The sequence below is a fragment of the Empidonax traillii genome, unplaced genomic scaffold, assembly GCF_003031625.1.
Source record: "Empidonax traillii isolate 1590-97213 ecotype Southwest subspecies unplaced genomic scaffold, ASM303162v1 scaffold701:size746704, whole genome shotgun sequence".
In the NCBI taxonomy this organism is placed as follows: domain Eukaryota; kingdom Metazoa; phylum Chordata; class Aves; order Passeriformes; family Tyrannidae; genus Empidonax; species Empidonax traillii.
In genome coordinates this window covers 397647-413687 of record NW_020955894.1, presented here as the reverse complement: position 1 = coordinate 413687, position 16041 = coordinate 397647, and the positions used below count along the sequence as shown (strand labels likewise).

At 42.6% G+C, this 16041-nt stretch overlaps 1 protein-coding gene across 4 annotated transcripts in view; it reads left to right on the top strand.

Annotated features, from left to right (window-relative positions):
• Positions 1-16041, top strand: part of SYT16 (synaptotagmin 16) — a 108884-nt gene that overhangs the window by 77290 nt on the left and 15553 nt on the right. For all 4 annotated transcript variants that reach the window (XM_027900052.1, XM_027900050.1, XM_027900048.1 and 1 more), the window contains 2 exons: positions 11116-11369; positions 15274-15717. In XM_027900052.1, coding sequence (XP_027755853.1) covers positions 11116-11369; positions 15274-15717 — 698 coding nt within the window. The remainder of the gene's footprint in view (positions 1-11115; positions 11370-15273; positions 15718-16041) is intronic.

Sequence of the window (16041 nt, the reverse complement as noted above, 5' to 3'; positions counted from 1 at the left end):
CAGAGAGGGGTGAACCTCACCTGTAACACTGGACACCAAATCATTCCCCAGTTGTTATACTTAGCAGGAAGGGGCAAAACCACATAGTGGTGGGTGCAAGGAGAAAGCCCATCTGAAGGCTGCCTTCTCCTTGTTAGTAAGTGACCAGTGGGTTTTAGTCAGTGGTGCCTGGTCACTGTGCTCAATCTCTTTGGCCATAATGGCATGGGTAGAGGCATGGGTATACTCCATAAATTTTAAATAAATTTGGAGTCTAGGGGACTGGTTTGAATTGGGCGCTCACCTCAGTCAAGCGTTCTTCAGTTTGAACTCTCAGTTCCAGTGGCTGTGACAGGAAGAGCAAGAAAAGAAGACTCCAAACTGACAACAAGTACAGAGCTGTAGTTGCATAGGAATTGGTAGGAGAAACTCCACGTGTGTTTCTGCGTGTTCCATTTACAAAATGTTCCTTCTTTTTCTGGGAAACTTTAACAAATCCCTGGTTTGCGGCAGACCCTTCCAGTTTTCCAGAAGGAAAGCCATTTTTTTCTGTGTGCAGTTCTGGGTTTTGCTGAGGCAGGAGCTGTGGCAGATCACTGTTTCTCTCTGTCATCCTGATAATGAAAATTTTAAGGCCAGACCTATGTGACTGTTTCTCTAATAGCAAAAAACATGACAACGAGTCTTCCTGGGATGCTCCGGGTGTATGCATTATGCATAGATACACTGATATGGTCTGGTTATTTGATCAAATATGTTTCTTTTGTATAGTATTTCTGTTTCCTTTAGGTCTTGGTGATGCTCCCATTGAAACTCTCACTGACCTCCATAGAGCAGAATCAAAACTGAAGTGGACACACAAGGGCAGCATTAAATGTATAAGAAAACCAGAAATTTGGCATTTGCACAGTTTTCATTGTTCAGACAAAATGACTGTTGTCTGTTGTTTTTGTTTTCTTTTTTTCTTTAGCACCCAGGCACACAGGATGTATGCAGTACATCTATACGTCACACCTACACTATGTATTTTATTCAGTAATTTTTTTTTCCTTGGGTAAGCTTGGAGCAAACGATAAGTTATTCTTTATACTTGGTAACACTGCAGAGAAATCTTGAATTATTTATTTCATGCATTTTAGCTTAGTGTACTTGGATGCCTGTAAGCTAACTTTGTAACTGATTGGGTGTTTGAAATTTCTGAATAAATAGTGGTAGTTTGAAATACCTTGCCAGAAAAAGAGGTCACCCTCCTTCCTCCCCCACTGTCTCCTCTGGGGGACAGAAAAAATAATCCCACATGCCTCCTTATGAGCAGTGGGAAGTTGATTTGTAAAACAGATGCTGCATAGAAGTAATTGAGTTGAAGTTGCTAGAAATATGTATATGCTACACAACATCTGCAGATCTCAAGATGTATTCATTATCTTTCCAGAATTTAGATTGTAATTATGGGTCCTTTATTTAAGTTTCCATGGTGATATAGAAAATGTTTCCCCCTTGTCCTTTGCTAATCAGGACACTTGTATATTTGAATGGTGATCGTTTTCCTCTCCCCTGGGTAAAGATACTTTTATTAATACAGAGATATTAAGCTGACATGGAGCTGTCTGCTGCTCAGGCAGTGAGTCAGTAGCAGACGTATCAAGGGTTTGCTACAGATTCCCCGGTGCCACCATTTAATCAGTCTGGATGCTTCCAAATGTTTGTGAGAAATAGCAGCCGCTGTCATAACAAGTGATGCAGTCATGCTTTGGGGATTGGTAAAACTGAGGTCAAAGTCAAGCAGCCAATAATGTATCAAACAAGGCCAAGCTCCTCTATTCCATCCCTTCACCCTTACCCATCTGTCTCAGGAAAAGGGCTCTGCTGTGTCTTGCAGGGAGTTGCAATCGGGGCAGCACTCTTACAGGAGTAGTTCAAGGGTGGCCTTTGCAAAATTTCCTATAGTAGTCAAAATCGCACACTATGTTAAAGCACATTTATTTAACTATGCCGCCTCATACACATGGACCCAGGATTTTAATGCTGCAAATGTTTTAGAAAATGGCAAAAGATGTGATTTAATTACTAAAGATGCTATTTTACTCAGGATTTTTGGCAAGCTGTTTAAGTGAAAAGCAGACTTTAGTTTAAACTAGAATAATTTTATTTTTTTTTAATCTTAATCACCCAAAAGATACACATATAAATAGAACTTAACAACTTTTTCTGGGCATTTTAATAAGCTTTGTAGAACTTGCATGACCTGCAGGTAGTGAAATGCAGGTAGTTGGCTGAAAAGGAATGTTCAGTTTTATGTGCTTTGATTATTTGAATAGATCATAGCACATTTAGGCCACAGGGTTGTTACACCTTGAAATAATTTTTATTTAAGAAAATTTCAAAGAAGCTTATTTTTAACAACCTACATAAAAGTAATCATTTTTTTTACGGTAGCTGTTCACTGACCATTTACAAACTTATGTCTAAAATGTTTTTCCTTTCCATCAGAATAGGAACACTTAGCTTTTTCCTCCAATTGAGGGCAATTTTCTGGAAGGAACAGCAGGCTTATTGTCAGACTGGTAAACCAGACCAGAGGGTCAGATGTGGTGCTGCTCCCAGAGCGGTGCTGGGCTGGTGCTGGGAGCAGCTGGCTTTGGTGCTCCCAGCATCCTTGCTCTGTCCTCTCTACCCAGGGAGTGCTGTCCTCTGTGCAGCAGCAGGAAAATTTATGGAGCTGTGACAGCAGTTGTCATTAAGTTTATACTGCAGATTTTTAACAGGCCTTACACAGTGTGTAAAACCAGGATCCTATTTCCCCACCTGTAGCAGTGTGGCTGATGTGAGGTTCCAGGTGGAAGAAGGTGCTTTCCCTCCCAAACCAGGCAGGGTCCCTGACACAGATTCCTCCAGCCCTTTGCCTGCCGTGCCCATTTGTTCAGCTGCTGGGGTTTGCTGTGGTGATTATCAAAGTGGGTCTTGGCAACCATATCCTACACTCAATGCTCAAGAGCAAGCAGTGGCCTGACCACTCTTGACAGCTGGCTCATTCACTCACATGTCCACAAACACGACAAACACCCCACTGCTCCCTTCTCCACGCACTTGGTGGGTGAAAACGTCCTGCTGTTGCACGTCCCTGATGCTGCTGGCAGGGAGATCAGCAAAAAACCTCTGTGTTTCCATCCTGACAGAGCAAGGCTATGTGTATATATAGTAAGTACCGAACCCTCCTTCCCCCATCTGGCGGGCATTCACACACTAATGAGGGTACAGTCATCTCCTATGCAGAGCACGTGTTGGCAGCAGGAGGGGAAGGGCATCACAGGGACGTGCTCAAATGCGTATCTTCACTTTTAAAGGTTATAATTTACATTGGTCTCCCGAGTTCGTCTGCTGCTGGCAGATGGAGTTGGCAGTGCCTGTTAGCCACGTGCTGTATTTATGTGTTCGTGGTTCTACCCTGAGCAGGTTACATCTGAGCTGCTGCTTCTGCACAAAAGAAGTTTCCCTCCCCACCTCAGCAGGAGCTGCAGGGGAATGGAAGCGCAGGAAAGTTTTTGAGTCCTTTGCTTGCTACTTTGTCTTTGCACATGCCAATTATTTTACAAGTGGTTTTCTGTGTGTTGTGTCTTTGTGTTTGTCTCTGTGTGTGTCTTTGTTGATTTACCAAAAAATACAGAGTTGGGCGAGGTCTAATAGTATGTATACGATACGACATTCACAGACTTTCCAGAGGTTTAAAGAAGTAGGTGATTCTTAGGTTCATTCCTCAAACCTTCCTAAGCCTTCGGTCCCCTTTTTCTCCTCAGAGTCCACCTGAGAGCCAAAAATCTACCATGTCCTCTGGATTCTTGGCCAAGGGCAGCAGGCTGCCTAAAGCCCAAGCTGTGTTTTTCCACCAGTGAACAGTTACAGGGAGGATAAAGAAGAGACAGCATCTTCAGGCAACAACGATGAGGTGGTTAAGCAGTTTGAGATCTCTGTGTCACACTCACAAAGTTTTCAATCACAGGTTTTTGAAAAAGCAACACCAGCAGGGGTGCAGCATAGACCCAAGTTCAGGCACTTGTCCTCCAGCCACAAGGAGCACAGTACAGGGATGCAAGGGTATTGTTTGCATGAAAAAGGCTGAAGAACTTGGAGTCTAAGATCTGTAGCCTCAACGCAGAGGTTCTTTTCTTGTAGAGAACAAGTCCTGAATCTTGGTTTCCTGATTGGTTACCTGCAGCTAAAATACTTAGAGGGAAAGAGTCTGGATCAAAGACTTGCTGAAGTCCATGAAAATCTTCCCATTAGTTGTATATAGTTATTGATTTCTTCTCCTTAACCCACAGGTATTTTTATGGATTTTTACTGGAAATTTTACCAGAGTGAAGACTGCAGGGCTTGGTTCCAATTATTTTTGATCTGTACCACCATCTCTTTAGAAAGCTTTTTAGCAGAAGTTAAATGTCTCTTTTCTAACAACTTAACAAACACAAGGTGAACAGTGAATGAATTATGCTGTATAATTTGCCAGTGCATATGCCAAATGTCAGGCAATGACAGAAACTAAAAATTTATGGCACAGAAGGGAAGAGTTTTATGATCTTCTATGGACTAATGTAATGACTCTTTTATACAAACAGAGATGAAATGCATTTAAAAACGTAGCTACTTAGAAAATTGGCCTGAACACATTCTAAAATCTGCAGAAGTTCATTAGAGGGAAGTGCCATGAAAGTGTCCTTTGTTTTTATTTCCATAGAATGTTTTAATTTTGAAATATAATTGCTTGGTTTTAATGCACCCTCAAGTTAGAGCGATCATTTGAAGATATGTCTCTCCATCAAAATCTTCCTGTGGTGCAGGGTTGCTCTTACTTTTCTTTTTGGAAGTAATATTAATACTGGTTAAAAAGCTGTTCAGAAACTCGACGAAACCAGGTGTTGAAGCCTGCTTTCACTGAGGAATTTGGCACTCTGTCCCTTTCCTCACTAAGCTCAAGTTTAATCCTTTCATTACAAACAAATGCCTATAAACTAGTCCTTGGGTGTGCCAAGTCACCCTCAAATCCAGAGAGGCTTCTGAGCACATAGAGCTGCTGTTAGTGGGTGTGGAGTTAGAGTGATAGCTGCGCACACCCACAGCTCCTAATATGAGACTTTCCTTTGGGAGGAAAGTGGTCGGGGTAAATCCTAGAAAACCCCACATTCTGTTGCCCTCCAGGTCTGAGACTTTCACATGTGTGAGAGTCTACGTTGCCCCCTGGCAGGTGCCTTGGTCACAAAACATAAAGATTTGTGGGAGTAAAGCCATCACTGTGCCCCAAGGGTGTATCAAACGTTGTTCCAGCTGAGCAGATTCTCTGGCCTATTTGGGTTGGAGGGGTGAAGGACCTTTGGGAAGTGCTGAGTCCAGACTGGGATCATGGCATATTCAGGCTCTGCCTGAGACTTCTCCTCATGTTCTCTTAACAGACCTTTTACACATATTGCTGGTAGTTTTAATTTCTTACAGAAGCAGAAACCTATAACGAACTTAGGCACAGAGCGAAGTTGAGCATCTTGGAGAGCCCTGAATAGCTTCTCTCCCACTCAGCCTTGACATACGGCGAAGTCTTCTCACATCATGTTCTTACAGGAGATTTTCCTTGACCCTCTGTGTCTGTTACTGGTGCAGTGAAAGTCTGCACTTTGGTCTCATTTGGCTTTAACTTTTTGCCTGTTAAAAGAAAAATCTTTGTAGTAACCTGAATAGATCTTGGAAAGAGGAGTGCACACCACAGGAAGGAAATGTTTGGAGGATGCTCTGGGGAGCTGAACGGCGTGAATGCCAGCCCTGCCCACGGCCTCTCTGCAAATCACCCTGTTAATAAAGAGCCTATTTTAGTTTCTGGAAACATGGAGTCTTCTCAGGCTATTACCCAGCGTGTGGTAAATTAAACAATCTTGGCCTGATTGCATAATGTCACTTGAAATTTAAGATCCTTTTTCTCTTTAACACCTAAAATTTACAAGCCATTTTTGTTTAGATTTATTGTAATTAGATAATGATTCTGCTCCTTCGAGGCTCTTCTAGGAAGTTTTTTAGCACGTTAATGGTGGCTAATCTCAAAATAACCAGGAGCAGGAGCACTGCTTGGTCTCCCCACACCAGGTTTGTTTTGTCTCAGTGCAAGGGGGCACCTGGTGCAGAGGCACTGCAGAGACATTACAACTAGGGTTGTAGCAGGGGCCAGGCAAGAGGATTGCTGCTGTATGAGGACAAATATGCCTCAGTCCCACTAATTTGTACCTTTGCTGCTGTTATTGTCTTTTAGGAAGCGAAGGGTTGAAAATCACTGCCTGTAGCTGGGAGTATTTCAAGTCCAAATGTATCTAGATCTATACAGAAATCCTTTCCTCCTCTGGACCATATTTAAACAAGTTCCTAACTTTCATTGTGAGTTTTTCTTTCACTTTGGAAAATCGCAAAGACACACTTGTGTGGGGGGGTGTGTGAAAGCACAAGATTTCCCTGGATTACCAGAGCAAACGTGGCCTCGGTCAGCACAGGTTACAGGGACACATAAACTCTTCATCTGTGTTTCTTGCTGGTCAATGACCTATGTGGTGTTAATTTAGTAAGATCTACCAGGCTCTGTATTTTAACTCTGGTAATGTGTTTTAGGAAGTTATGAGACCTCTCAGGACACTTCTTTGGCACGTTGTGATGCTTCATAAAACTGAGAGATTGTGTGTCATTTAAAAAAGGTAAAGGTACCGTAGAGTAGCCAGAACATTTACCTGCCAATGTGAGGGTGGACTTCACAGTATTTTCTAGCCTGATTTTCAGCACTTGATGTGCCAATATTTCCCTCTGTGTTTGGAGTTATCCCAGTTCCTGTTACAGCTTGATTAGGAGGTGATGCTCATTCTTTCATCTGACAAAAGTCACAGTTTCTTCACAGCCAGTTCTCCGACCTTAAATACAGACATTTCTGATTTATTGCTAATTTCTGTTCCCCAGATATTCCTCTTGCCTCCTTCCTTGTGGACATAGATGACACAACAGGGAAAGTTTGGGGGACAGGATTCTTGAGAAAAGTCACACTCTTTTGACGTACAGTATTATCTGCCCTAAACCTTAGAATTGGCTGCTGTTCTCTGTGGGGACTCTTGGCTAATTAAAGTTCAGATGGTTAGATAATGCTCTCTCAACCTATATCCCTGATGCTGTGCTGTTTATTCATGTCAGGTATTCATAAGACAGTTGACATTTTCTTCCTTAAAGATCTCTCAGGTAAATTACAGGCATTTTACTGCTCTGACCTTTTCCTTTACAGGAAGAACTTTTGTTTTCACCGTTTATTTTGTGAATATAATGTTAGAACGGATGTAATTGGAGAGGTGTAGTTGTTCTAGCCTGTATAGTTGGGCTATTACCTGTAATGATCCTCTAACACTGGTTTTTATACGTGATTATCTCTTACAAAATTACTTTAAATTTAAAGAAAAAGCCAGACTGTTTCCCTGAATGGTTTTGGTGAATCACCTTTTCCCTTCCTTTCCCTGAATATTACATTTGCTTTCCTAACACATTCATTTTGCATTTTGTGCCTGAGTCTTAGGGAGATGGCTTGCTCTATTAATATATTTCTAGAGTTCTCCTGTTACGAATAGACTTTTATGGCTTTAATGTAGTTTTTGAAAATTCCTCTATTATTGATCTAGATATTATCCCAGCAGGAGTCAAACCCACAAGACAATTGTGTGAGGATAATTTCTTACTACAGAAGCATTTTATTCGGAAAACCTGCTGTGTGGTGTGTGCTTTGATGGATGACCCACTGTTTAAAATGTGTATTAGGCATTGGCTTGCTAATTAAATGCCTTAAGGAGTGCTGGTATCCATTCAGTCTCAGTAAATGTGCGGAATTTCTGTTCTTTTATTTCTTGCTTACGCTTTTATGTTTACTTCTTTCTGTTTTCTGACTTTGTAGAGAAGAATAGCAAAAAGTCAAATTACTTTCTGCCCTCACTCAAGACTTTCAGCTCAGGGCAGAGGCAAAGCAATGAAGGTTTTGGTTTCAGGACTAGGTCTGCCAGATGGGAGGATGAGGAGGAGAAGAGATGGGTTTTGCGTTTCAGAAGGGAGTGAGAAGAGCACTCACCTGGAATTAGAGAGATATGAATTTGGATCCCTCTTTCTCCTGAAGGACCATCTCCCATGAGGAAGAGGAGATAATTACAAAGCTGTGAGATGCTCTCAGATTACTCTCTTGAAGTGCCTATGCTGGAAGCATTTTACTGGGAGGGAGAGTGTGAGACCATTCATAGTTGAAGAAAGGGGATAAAGTTATTCTCCTATTTCCGAGCTGTTAAATTGAAAGGGCAGCCAAGGAGAGGGCAATGACTTCTGCACACTTCCAGGAAATGTTTCCTGAGTATAATCCCCATTCCCCTCTTTGGATTGTGTGTTTGGAGAAGGTATGCATTGGAAACACCATATTTGCTGCTAAGGCCAAACATAGAATTTGTTCTACTCAGAAAGATTTGGGCTTTTTGTTCTAGACAGAGGGATGTGTAGAGAATCATACAATGGTTTAGATTGGAATGAATCTTTAAAGTCTGTTTAGTCCAATCCCCCTGCTGTGATTAAGTTGCTAAAAGTCCCATCCAGCCTGGCCTTAAACACTTCCAATATTGGAAGTGCACAGGTTCTCTGGGCACTCTCTTCCAGTGGTCTCACCACCTCGTAGTAAAGAATTTCTTCCTTATGTCCAATCTAAATATACCTTCTTTCAGTTTAAAACCATTACTTCCTCTCCTGTCACTACAGACCCTGGTAAAAAGACTTTCTCCTTTTTTCTTTCCAAGTATTAAAAAGCAGCAATGAGGACTTCCTGTTACTTTCTGTTGTCCAGGCTGAACAACCCCAACTCTCTCAGTCTTTCTTCATACAAAAGGTGCTCCAATCCCTTGACCATTTTCATGACCCTCCTATGAACCTACTCTAACAGATCCATGTTTTTCCTATGGTGGAGACCTCAGAGCTGGACTCAGAACTCCAGATGGGGTCTCATGAGAGTGGAGCAGAGGGGGAGAATCCCCTTCCTCCACCTACTGGCCACATTGCGTTTGATGCAGTCCAGAATGCAGTTGGCTCTAATTCAGAGGCAAGGGTGTTGTGTAGGACCATCTCAAAAGCCTCAGAGAAGTCAAATTAGATGACATCTGCTGCTCGTCCTGTATCCACCAATGCAGTCACTCCATCATAGCAACCACCAGTTTGGTCAGGCAGGTTTGCCCTTTGTGAAGCCATATTGACTGTCACATTCCTGTCACATTTTTGTCACATTCCTGTCATCCATATGCCTTGACATATTTTCTGGGAGGCTCTGTTCCATGATCTTACTGGGCACAGAGGTGAGACTGACAGTTTGGTAGTTCCCAGGGTCCTCCTTGCTGCCTTTTTAAAGGATGGGTGTGAAGTTTGCCTTACTCTGGTCACCAGGGCCTTCACCTGACTGCTGTGACTTCTCAGGTATGAGGGAGAACAGCTTTGCAACTGCATGAGCCCATTCCTCAGGATCCTGGAATGTATCTCTTCAGGCCCCATGGATTTGGGTGTGTTCAGGTCCCTCAGAAGGTCTCAAACCTGATCTTCTCCTGAAATAGGTGGCACTGCATTCCTCCAGTCCCTGCTTTGAGGTTCAGGGACTTTAGGGTTGTGGGACAACCAACTGAGAGCGAAAACTGAGACAAAAAAAAGTTGTTGGGTACCTCAGCCTTCTCCATGTCAGCTGTCACCTGGTTCCCTGCCTCATTTGTCAGGGAATAAAAATGTCGATTCATCTAAACAAAAGCAAACTAATAGTTTTTCTATTAAACACAGTAAGTAATATTATCTTTTTTAAGATTTTAATTGGAGACCAAATTTGCAAGAAAAAGATTGTTCTGTAATAATGATCTCCTTAAGAGCAAACAAGGAAATGCCTCTTCTTGAGCAGGGAATGGACAAGATGACCTCCAGAGGTCCCTTCCAACCTCAACTCCTTCTGTGAGTTTAATCTCCAAATAGCTGTGCCTGCAAAGGAAGTCATTCTGTTTTCATTGCTGTCATCAGCTATCTGGAAGCACAACTTATTTTCTTTCACTGTAACTGCTCCTTGCCTCTTTGAAAGGGATGGAGACGGAAACCTAGCTCTTTGTGCTCCTAAAGCAAGGCCCATCATGAGATGCAGTAGGAGGAGTGCCCCTGTTTTTTTTCTGAAAGTGCTTGCAGATCACATCCAAGGCCAAATCATGATGTTATTTCCATCTGTGCCCCTGGACATGTAATTATCTGTGCTGCTCCATCCAGAGAGCTCTCACTGGTGCTCTCAAGTGGAGAAAAGTTCCCTGAGTTCAGAATAGAGATATCAATGGTGGTAGAAAATGAATCTGTGGTGTGAACCAGAGAAGATTATTTTGTTCTCATCAATGAGCCTTAATTTAGCCCATGGAGTAAGTGTGTAGGAACAGATGAATTAAAACTAATAAAAGCAGGCAGGAAATGAGGGAACACATCTGCCCTCAGTTGTCCTTTGGGCAATTTTGCCCAGACATGGGATATGGAGATTCCTACTTGGCTTGTGGGGCTGGTCATGCTTACTGAAGCTCTCCTATGGGTGATAGGTTCATGGTGGCACTCTGTTATCTCTGTGAAAGTCCTTTCCTCACCAGCACCATGCCCTTGAGGACAATGCCAACTCCTCTCTTTTCCTCCTCCTTCTCCTCCTGCATAGAAGGAAACTGTTCATCAGGCCTATTCTGTGCTTTTCTGTAGTTTGTCTGACCTCTGTTTTCATGGAAGAGATTGCTTTGGGATGGCAAAACAACTCCAAGGCAGTTGAATATCCCAGATACTCCACTGATAACTGCATTTGGTGGTTGACTTTGCCAAGTAAAGGCAACTGGTTTCTCAGTTCAGCCCTGTCCCCTCCATCAAATGCTGATTTAAACAGGATTTGTTATTTTATAGGTTCAGTGCTGCAGTACGCAGTACTCAGAAACTGAGATGAGAGGGAAAAAAAAAAGAAAAAAAAAAAAAAAGAAAAGAAAGAAGAGAAAGGCACATTTTGAAAGTTATAGGGGGAGGAATTTGTTCTAATCCCTCTGAAATTATTTTCTTGCTGAAAATTGTTAGATCTGGATGGACTAAGCCAACTGAGTTACCAAGACAACCTATCCTGTCGTGGAGATGACCATGTATCTGTTGATTCAAGAACAACTGGGAGGAGGGGAACTGGGCAGCATAAAGGGCCCAGGATGGAGCCCAGCACCGGGGATGGAATTAGCTGGGCAGCCACGGAAGGGCGTTTGGAAACGGAGACAGCACCTGCCAACCAGGCATTGGAAGCAAACGATGCTACTGACAGCTCATCGGCTTGGAGCCCTGAGGTATGGTGAATTGTCATTTATCACACATGATGTAAGCTTTTGGAGGATACTGGGGGCCAAAAAGTGTTAGAGGAGAAATGAAGTGAAAAATTGATCAGCGCGGCCCACGATAATGGTACTCCTGTGTGCACGTGTGCGTGAACATACACCCCTCCCTTTGTGTTTCTCCTTTTTCTGGTATTTTACCTCTTGCTACTAACGCTAATCCACAGAAGCTCTTTTATTGATGGATTTCTGACTGCAGTCTCTGAACTGAAATGGGAACCATTAGCTGCCTGACAGCCTTTACTGTCATTTAGCAAAGAGCACTCTGTGGTGGCCCAGGGCTTTGTCACTGGCTCTACATGCAGGGCATGTGTCTCGGGACGTGGTATGTGGTCACTGGGTCAGATCTGTGCCTCTTTTTCCAGGTGTTTTCTGTGATTCAGACAATGGTAAGCATCTGGAAAGCTGGAGACAGCTGGTGGGGGTGGCCTGTGACTTGGCTGAGTGACCATTATTCTGGTCCCTGCTGATACCAGGCAATCGTTTAGGGAAGGAGAAAACCCAAGGCTACTTTCCCTTAGTTCTACATCTTTATTTTGAAGCCTCAAGAAAACATTTTGGATTTTAAGGCATTGTAAACACCTGATTACTTAGCATCCCCCTTTTCTCTCCTAATCTCTCTACCTGATGTATTGATTTTCATTATTTTACCACAGGATACAATTTCTGAAAAAATATCAGCCTGCATCAGACATATTAAAAGAACAGAACAAGGGTCACACATGCCTGAGTTGAAAGATACTGTTCTACAGCTGTGGAAATTAATACTTCCATCGCATTCTAGGTAACCAGGCTTTGAGGGAAAGGTTCCTATCCTTGGAGCAGGCTGTCTGCAGCCAGTTAGAGAGATGGAAGGCAGCTCTTTGGTGCATATGCTCCAGCCCTAAGGGGTGTTTGGAGCAGCATTTTGGCTTGCTGAACAATCCAGTACCAGGAAACACTGCTCATCACATGGGAACTCCAGGTGGCAGCAGCTCTACCCTCTCTTTGCTGTTTGTCTGCCCGTCTGAGGCTCATTTCTCCTTTTCCAAATTTGCTGTGCATTGCCGTGGTTCACACGTGCCTCACTGTCTCCAGTGTCCTCTTGGATTTCTTTGGAATACATCTCTTGTTTTGCTCCATTTTAAAAATGCAAAGAATGATTCTAGCATCAGGGGGCAGATATGCCCAAGACCCAGTTTATCTACTACAAGCAGCTTCTCCTCTGAAGGTATTGTGTGCATTAATGAAAGACTTTTTATTGCAGGAACTAAATGTTCTGACATGCCAGAAATGTCCAAGTGCTATTATGCTCCACTCAAAGGACCTCTCTTTAGAGACAGAAATGGTAATTTTATGCCCCTACTGGAACCACAAGTACCATTTCAATCCTTATCCATAATTAGCTGCTTTTTCAGGTTTCTCTTTCAGGTTTCTCTGGCAGAAATGGACTTATTTTACTCAGTGAAGTGGATATTGGCTGTCCTGAATGACCAGATTAGACATGCAGTATCAATCAGTATACTTGGCTTGACTTCACAACAACTGCTGGGCAGAGGGAAAGAAATTCAGATGAAGTATCTAAACTCAAATCATTCCTTGGATTCCATTTTAAGTGTCTGTATAATCAATATGTTCACAATGCCCTCGTAGCCCAGCTGAGCTTTGAGAGCTGAGGGCAGTTCTGTCAATGACTTCCATGAAAGGCAGATAGCTGTGTGTATAGCAAAGCAAACCTGTACAGGGGTGAGCCCTGGGTAGCACAGAAAGGGCCACCCTGTGAGGTCTCTAAAGCTTGGTTGCCCGTGGAAAGGTCACTGCCATGGAGCGTGGCATTTCTCTTTCCCTCTCTGCCTCCAGTTCACGCAGTTTTCTCTGCAGTGGGTGTGACCGCAGCTCCCGTAGCACGATTTGACATTTCTTGAAATCCAAATCCTTTCTAGCTGTTCGGTCAAAAACCAGATCTCTGACCTTCAGTCTGCCCTACACGCTGCCAGAAGGTGAGATACTCAGCCCTGTTGGGATGGGAAATTGCCTCTTGGATCTTCATATCTGTGGGTTTATGATGATGCCCAGGAGTTCACCTTCTCCAGCTCGGGCATGTGGATGAAAGCAAAGTTATGCTGCAAGCACGGCTGTCTCCACACCTTAGCAGCAGCCCTTGAATGTGCTTTGATTCCATCTCCTCAGTGGCAAATGCACAGATAAAAGAGCGGAGGGCTGAAAACGTGGAGAGAAATATGAGTCAAGCACAATCCCATTACATTTCCTTCTTAAATATTATTTCATCAACCAGACAGAAATAACTTGACAGTTACACAGCAGCACTTCACATTTGCATAACACCATGCTCTCTCCAGGCAACCTGGCCTACCTTGCATTTTTGCTTTTTGCAGCCTGCTGTTCATACAGAAAGGTCTTTTTGTGGCCAACCAAGTCATTCTGGTGGTATTTTTTTCTCCCTTTGTCATTACTTCTGCAAGGTGTCTGACAGCAGGTCTCCAGCCTCAGTCTGCACACTTGAACTTCTGTATTCCTGTGCACAAGTCTTAAACACCTCTGAAAATAAGGAAAGCTGGATCTTTGCACATCATGGAAGATTAATCTGAGCACTTGGAAAGCAGATTGACAGGAACTAAACATAAATTTTGATGTTTATCTGAGGTCTTATTTGAGACACATACCACGCTAGACACTTCTGAAGGGAATTACATCAGACATCTCAAGGCCCATCATCTGTTCTCTGAACAATAAGATTCCTGTGTTGAAAAGAAGTGTTACTTGAAATGCAAAAGAAGATAAATGTTTGAGGAGGAGGGTGACTCAGATGCTGGTGACAGGCCTTAATTCACCTTCTGGCTATTAACTGAAAATCTTTCCCTAGTACAGTGTATACTCATGTTTAAATACAAATCACTGATCACTATAGCAACCCCTTTATCACATGAAGCACATTCTAGCTCTGAGATAAAAAAGCACTTTTGAACAGAAATGCACACGCCCACTCAGCAAAAGGTAAGGTGAGCATCCATGTTTTTATCTTGTTTTATCAAGATGGTTTTTGTTTTAAAAGTAGGTAAAAGATTGTGTGGGGATTGGCCTGCACATGTTGTGATTGTTTATTTTGAATTTTTATTCTGAATGTATTAGTATCCAAACTGAACAGAAGGAACAGATGCTTCTCTTGGGAGATTTAAAAAGGGTATAAAGAATCATTATGTATTTAATCAGACTGTTTTTCTCCATTATCATTGTTTTAGCTGTAGGACAAGTATTGAAATATAGGGTAGCATCTAGAAATGGAATTTTCATTTTGCAAGAAATTCTGAATGGTGACTTCCTCTCCCAACAAACTGAACCACAGTGCCTAATTTTTTTTTTATTTCTAGCAGAAAAAAATATCTAAAAAGTTATCAGGTTTGACTGAATTATTTGATTTTGGTAGTGTAAAAAAAATCCATCCTGACAAAAAATTCCAGTGTACGTTCAAAGTAACAGGTTAAGTTAGTCAAAACATTTTGTTAATGCTTCAAAATTGACATGAATGAAATGCAAAAAAACCCACCTTTGCTGAGGTTTTCCCTATGAGGACTGTTTTCCAAATTAACTGTCTCCTTCAAACCATTTAAATATTGATGAAACTTTTTGTTGGAAATGTTTCAACAAGTGATATTGCTCACTAGAGTGTATGGGGAATATTACACAAAATCAGGCAATTAACAACCATCGCCTTTTCAAGAAACAGTGGGATCTTTATTTTGCACAGCAACTGCCTACACTTGCAGGCACAAGGAAGGACAATTTTTTTTTTTAAATGGAGCTGAGATCACAGAGACAGTTGAACTCCAGTGGAGGTGTTGCTTCTTCCTTCTCTTTGCAGGAACATAATGAAGTGAACAGCGTACCAGCTCATCACGGTGCTCACGAGCCCATCTGCAAATGTGGTGATCTAGATGTCATCTTCAGCTATAAACCCTCAAGTCAAAAGCTGGTGGTTACTGTCTTGGAGGCCAGAGATATCCCAGACAAAGACCGCAGCGGTGTGAACACCTGGCAGGTGCACACAGTTCTGATGCCAGGCAAGAAACAGAGGGGTAAAACGAGTGTTCAGAGAGGACCCATCCCCATCTTCAAGGATAAAATTACCTTCAGTAAGCTGGAACCACAGGAGTTAAGCAGCCACGCCGTTCGCTTCCGCCTCTATGCGGTGCACAAGATGATTGGAGAGAAGATGATGGGAGAGCAGTTGTTCTACCTGAGCAACATCAGCCAGGAAGAAGAAGTGAAGGTGACACTGGTCTTGGAGCCCAGAAGTAACCTGAGTGTAAGTCTGATGAAAGACAAATGGGATCCATAAAATTGTGCGTCCGGTGAGCAGGGACCAGCCTTACCTGGGCTTTCATTCAGAGCTGTTAGCGTGTGACTGGTAGATCTGTCCCGCTGTCACTCTAAAAGTTATCAGTCAGGGGAAGCACAGGGTATTTGCTCCCTGTGCAAAGCTGTGCTTTGTTAACAACAGCTCAGCTAGCAAGCTGACACCACAGCATGTGGATTTGCTCCATCTATATGAATCATGATATGCTGTGTCATTCAGAAATAGTAGGTTGATCCAGGAACCACCAAGGCTAATTATGTCTTAATTTCAATG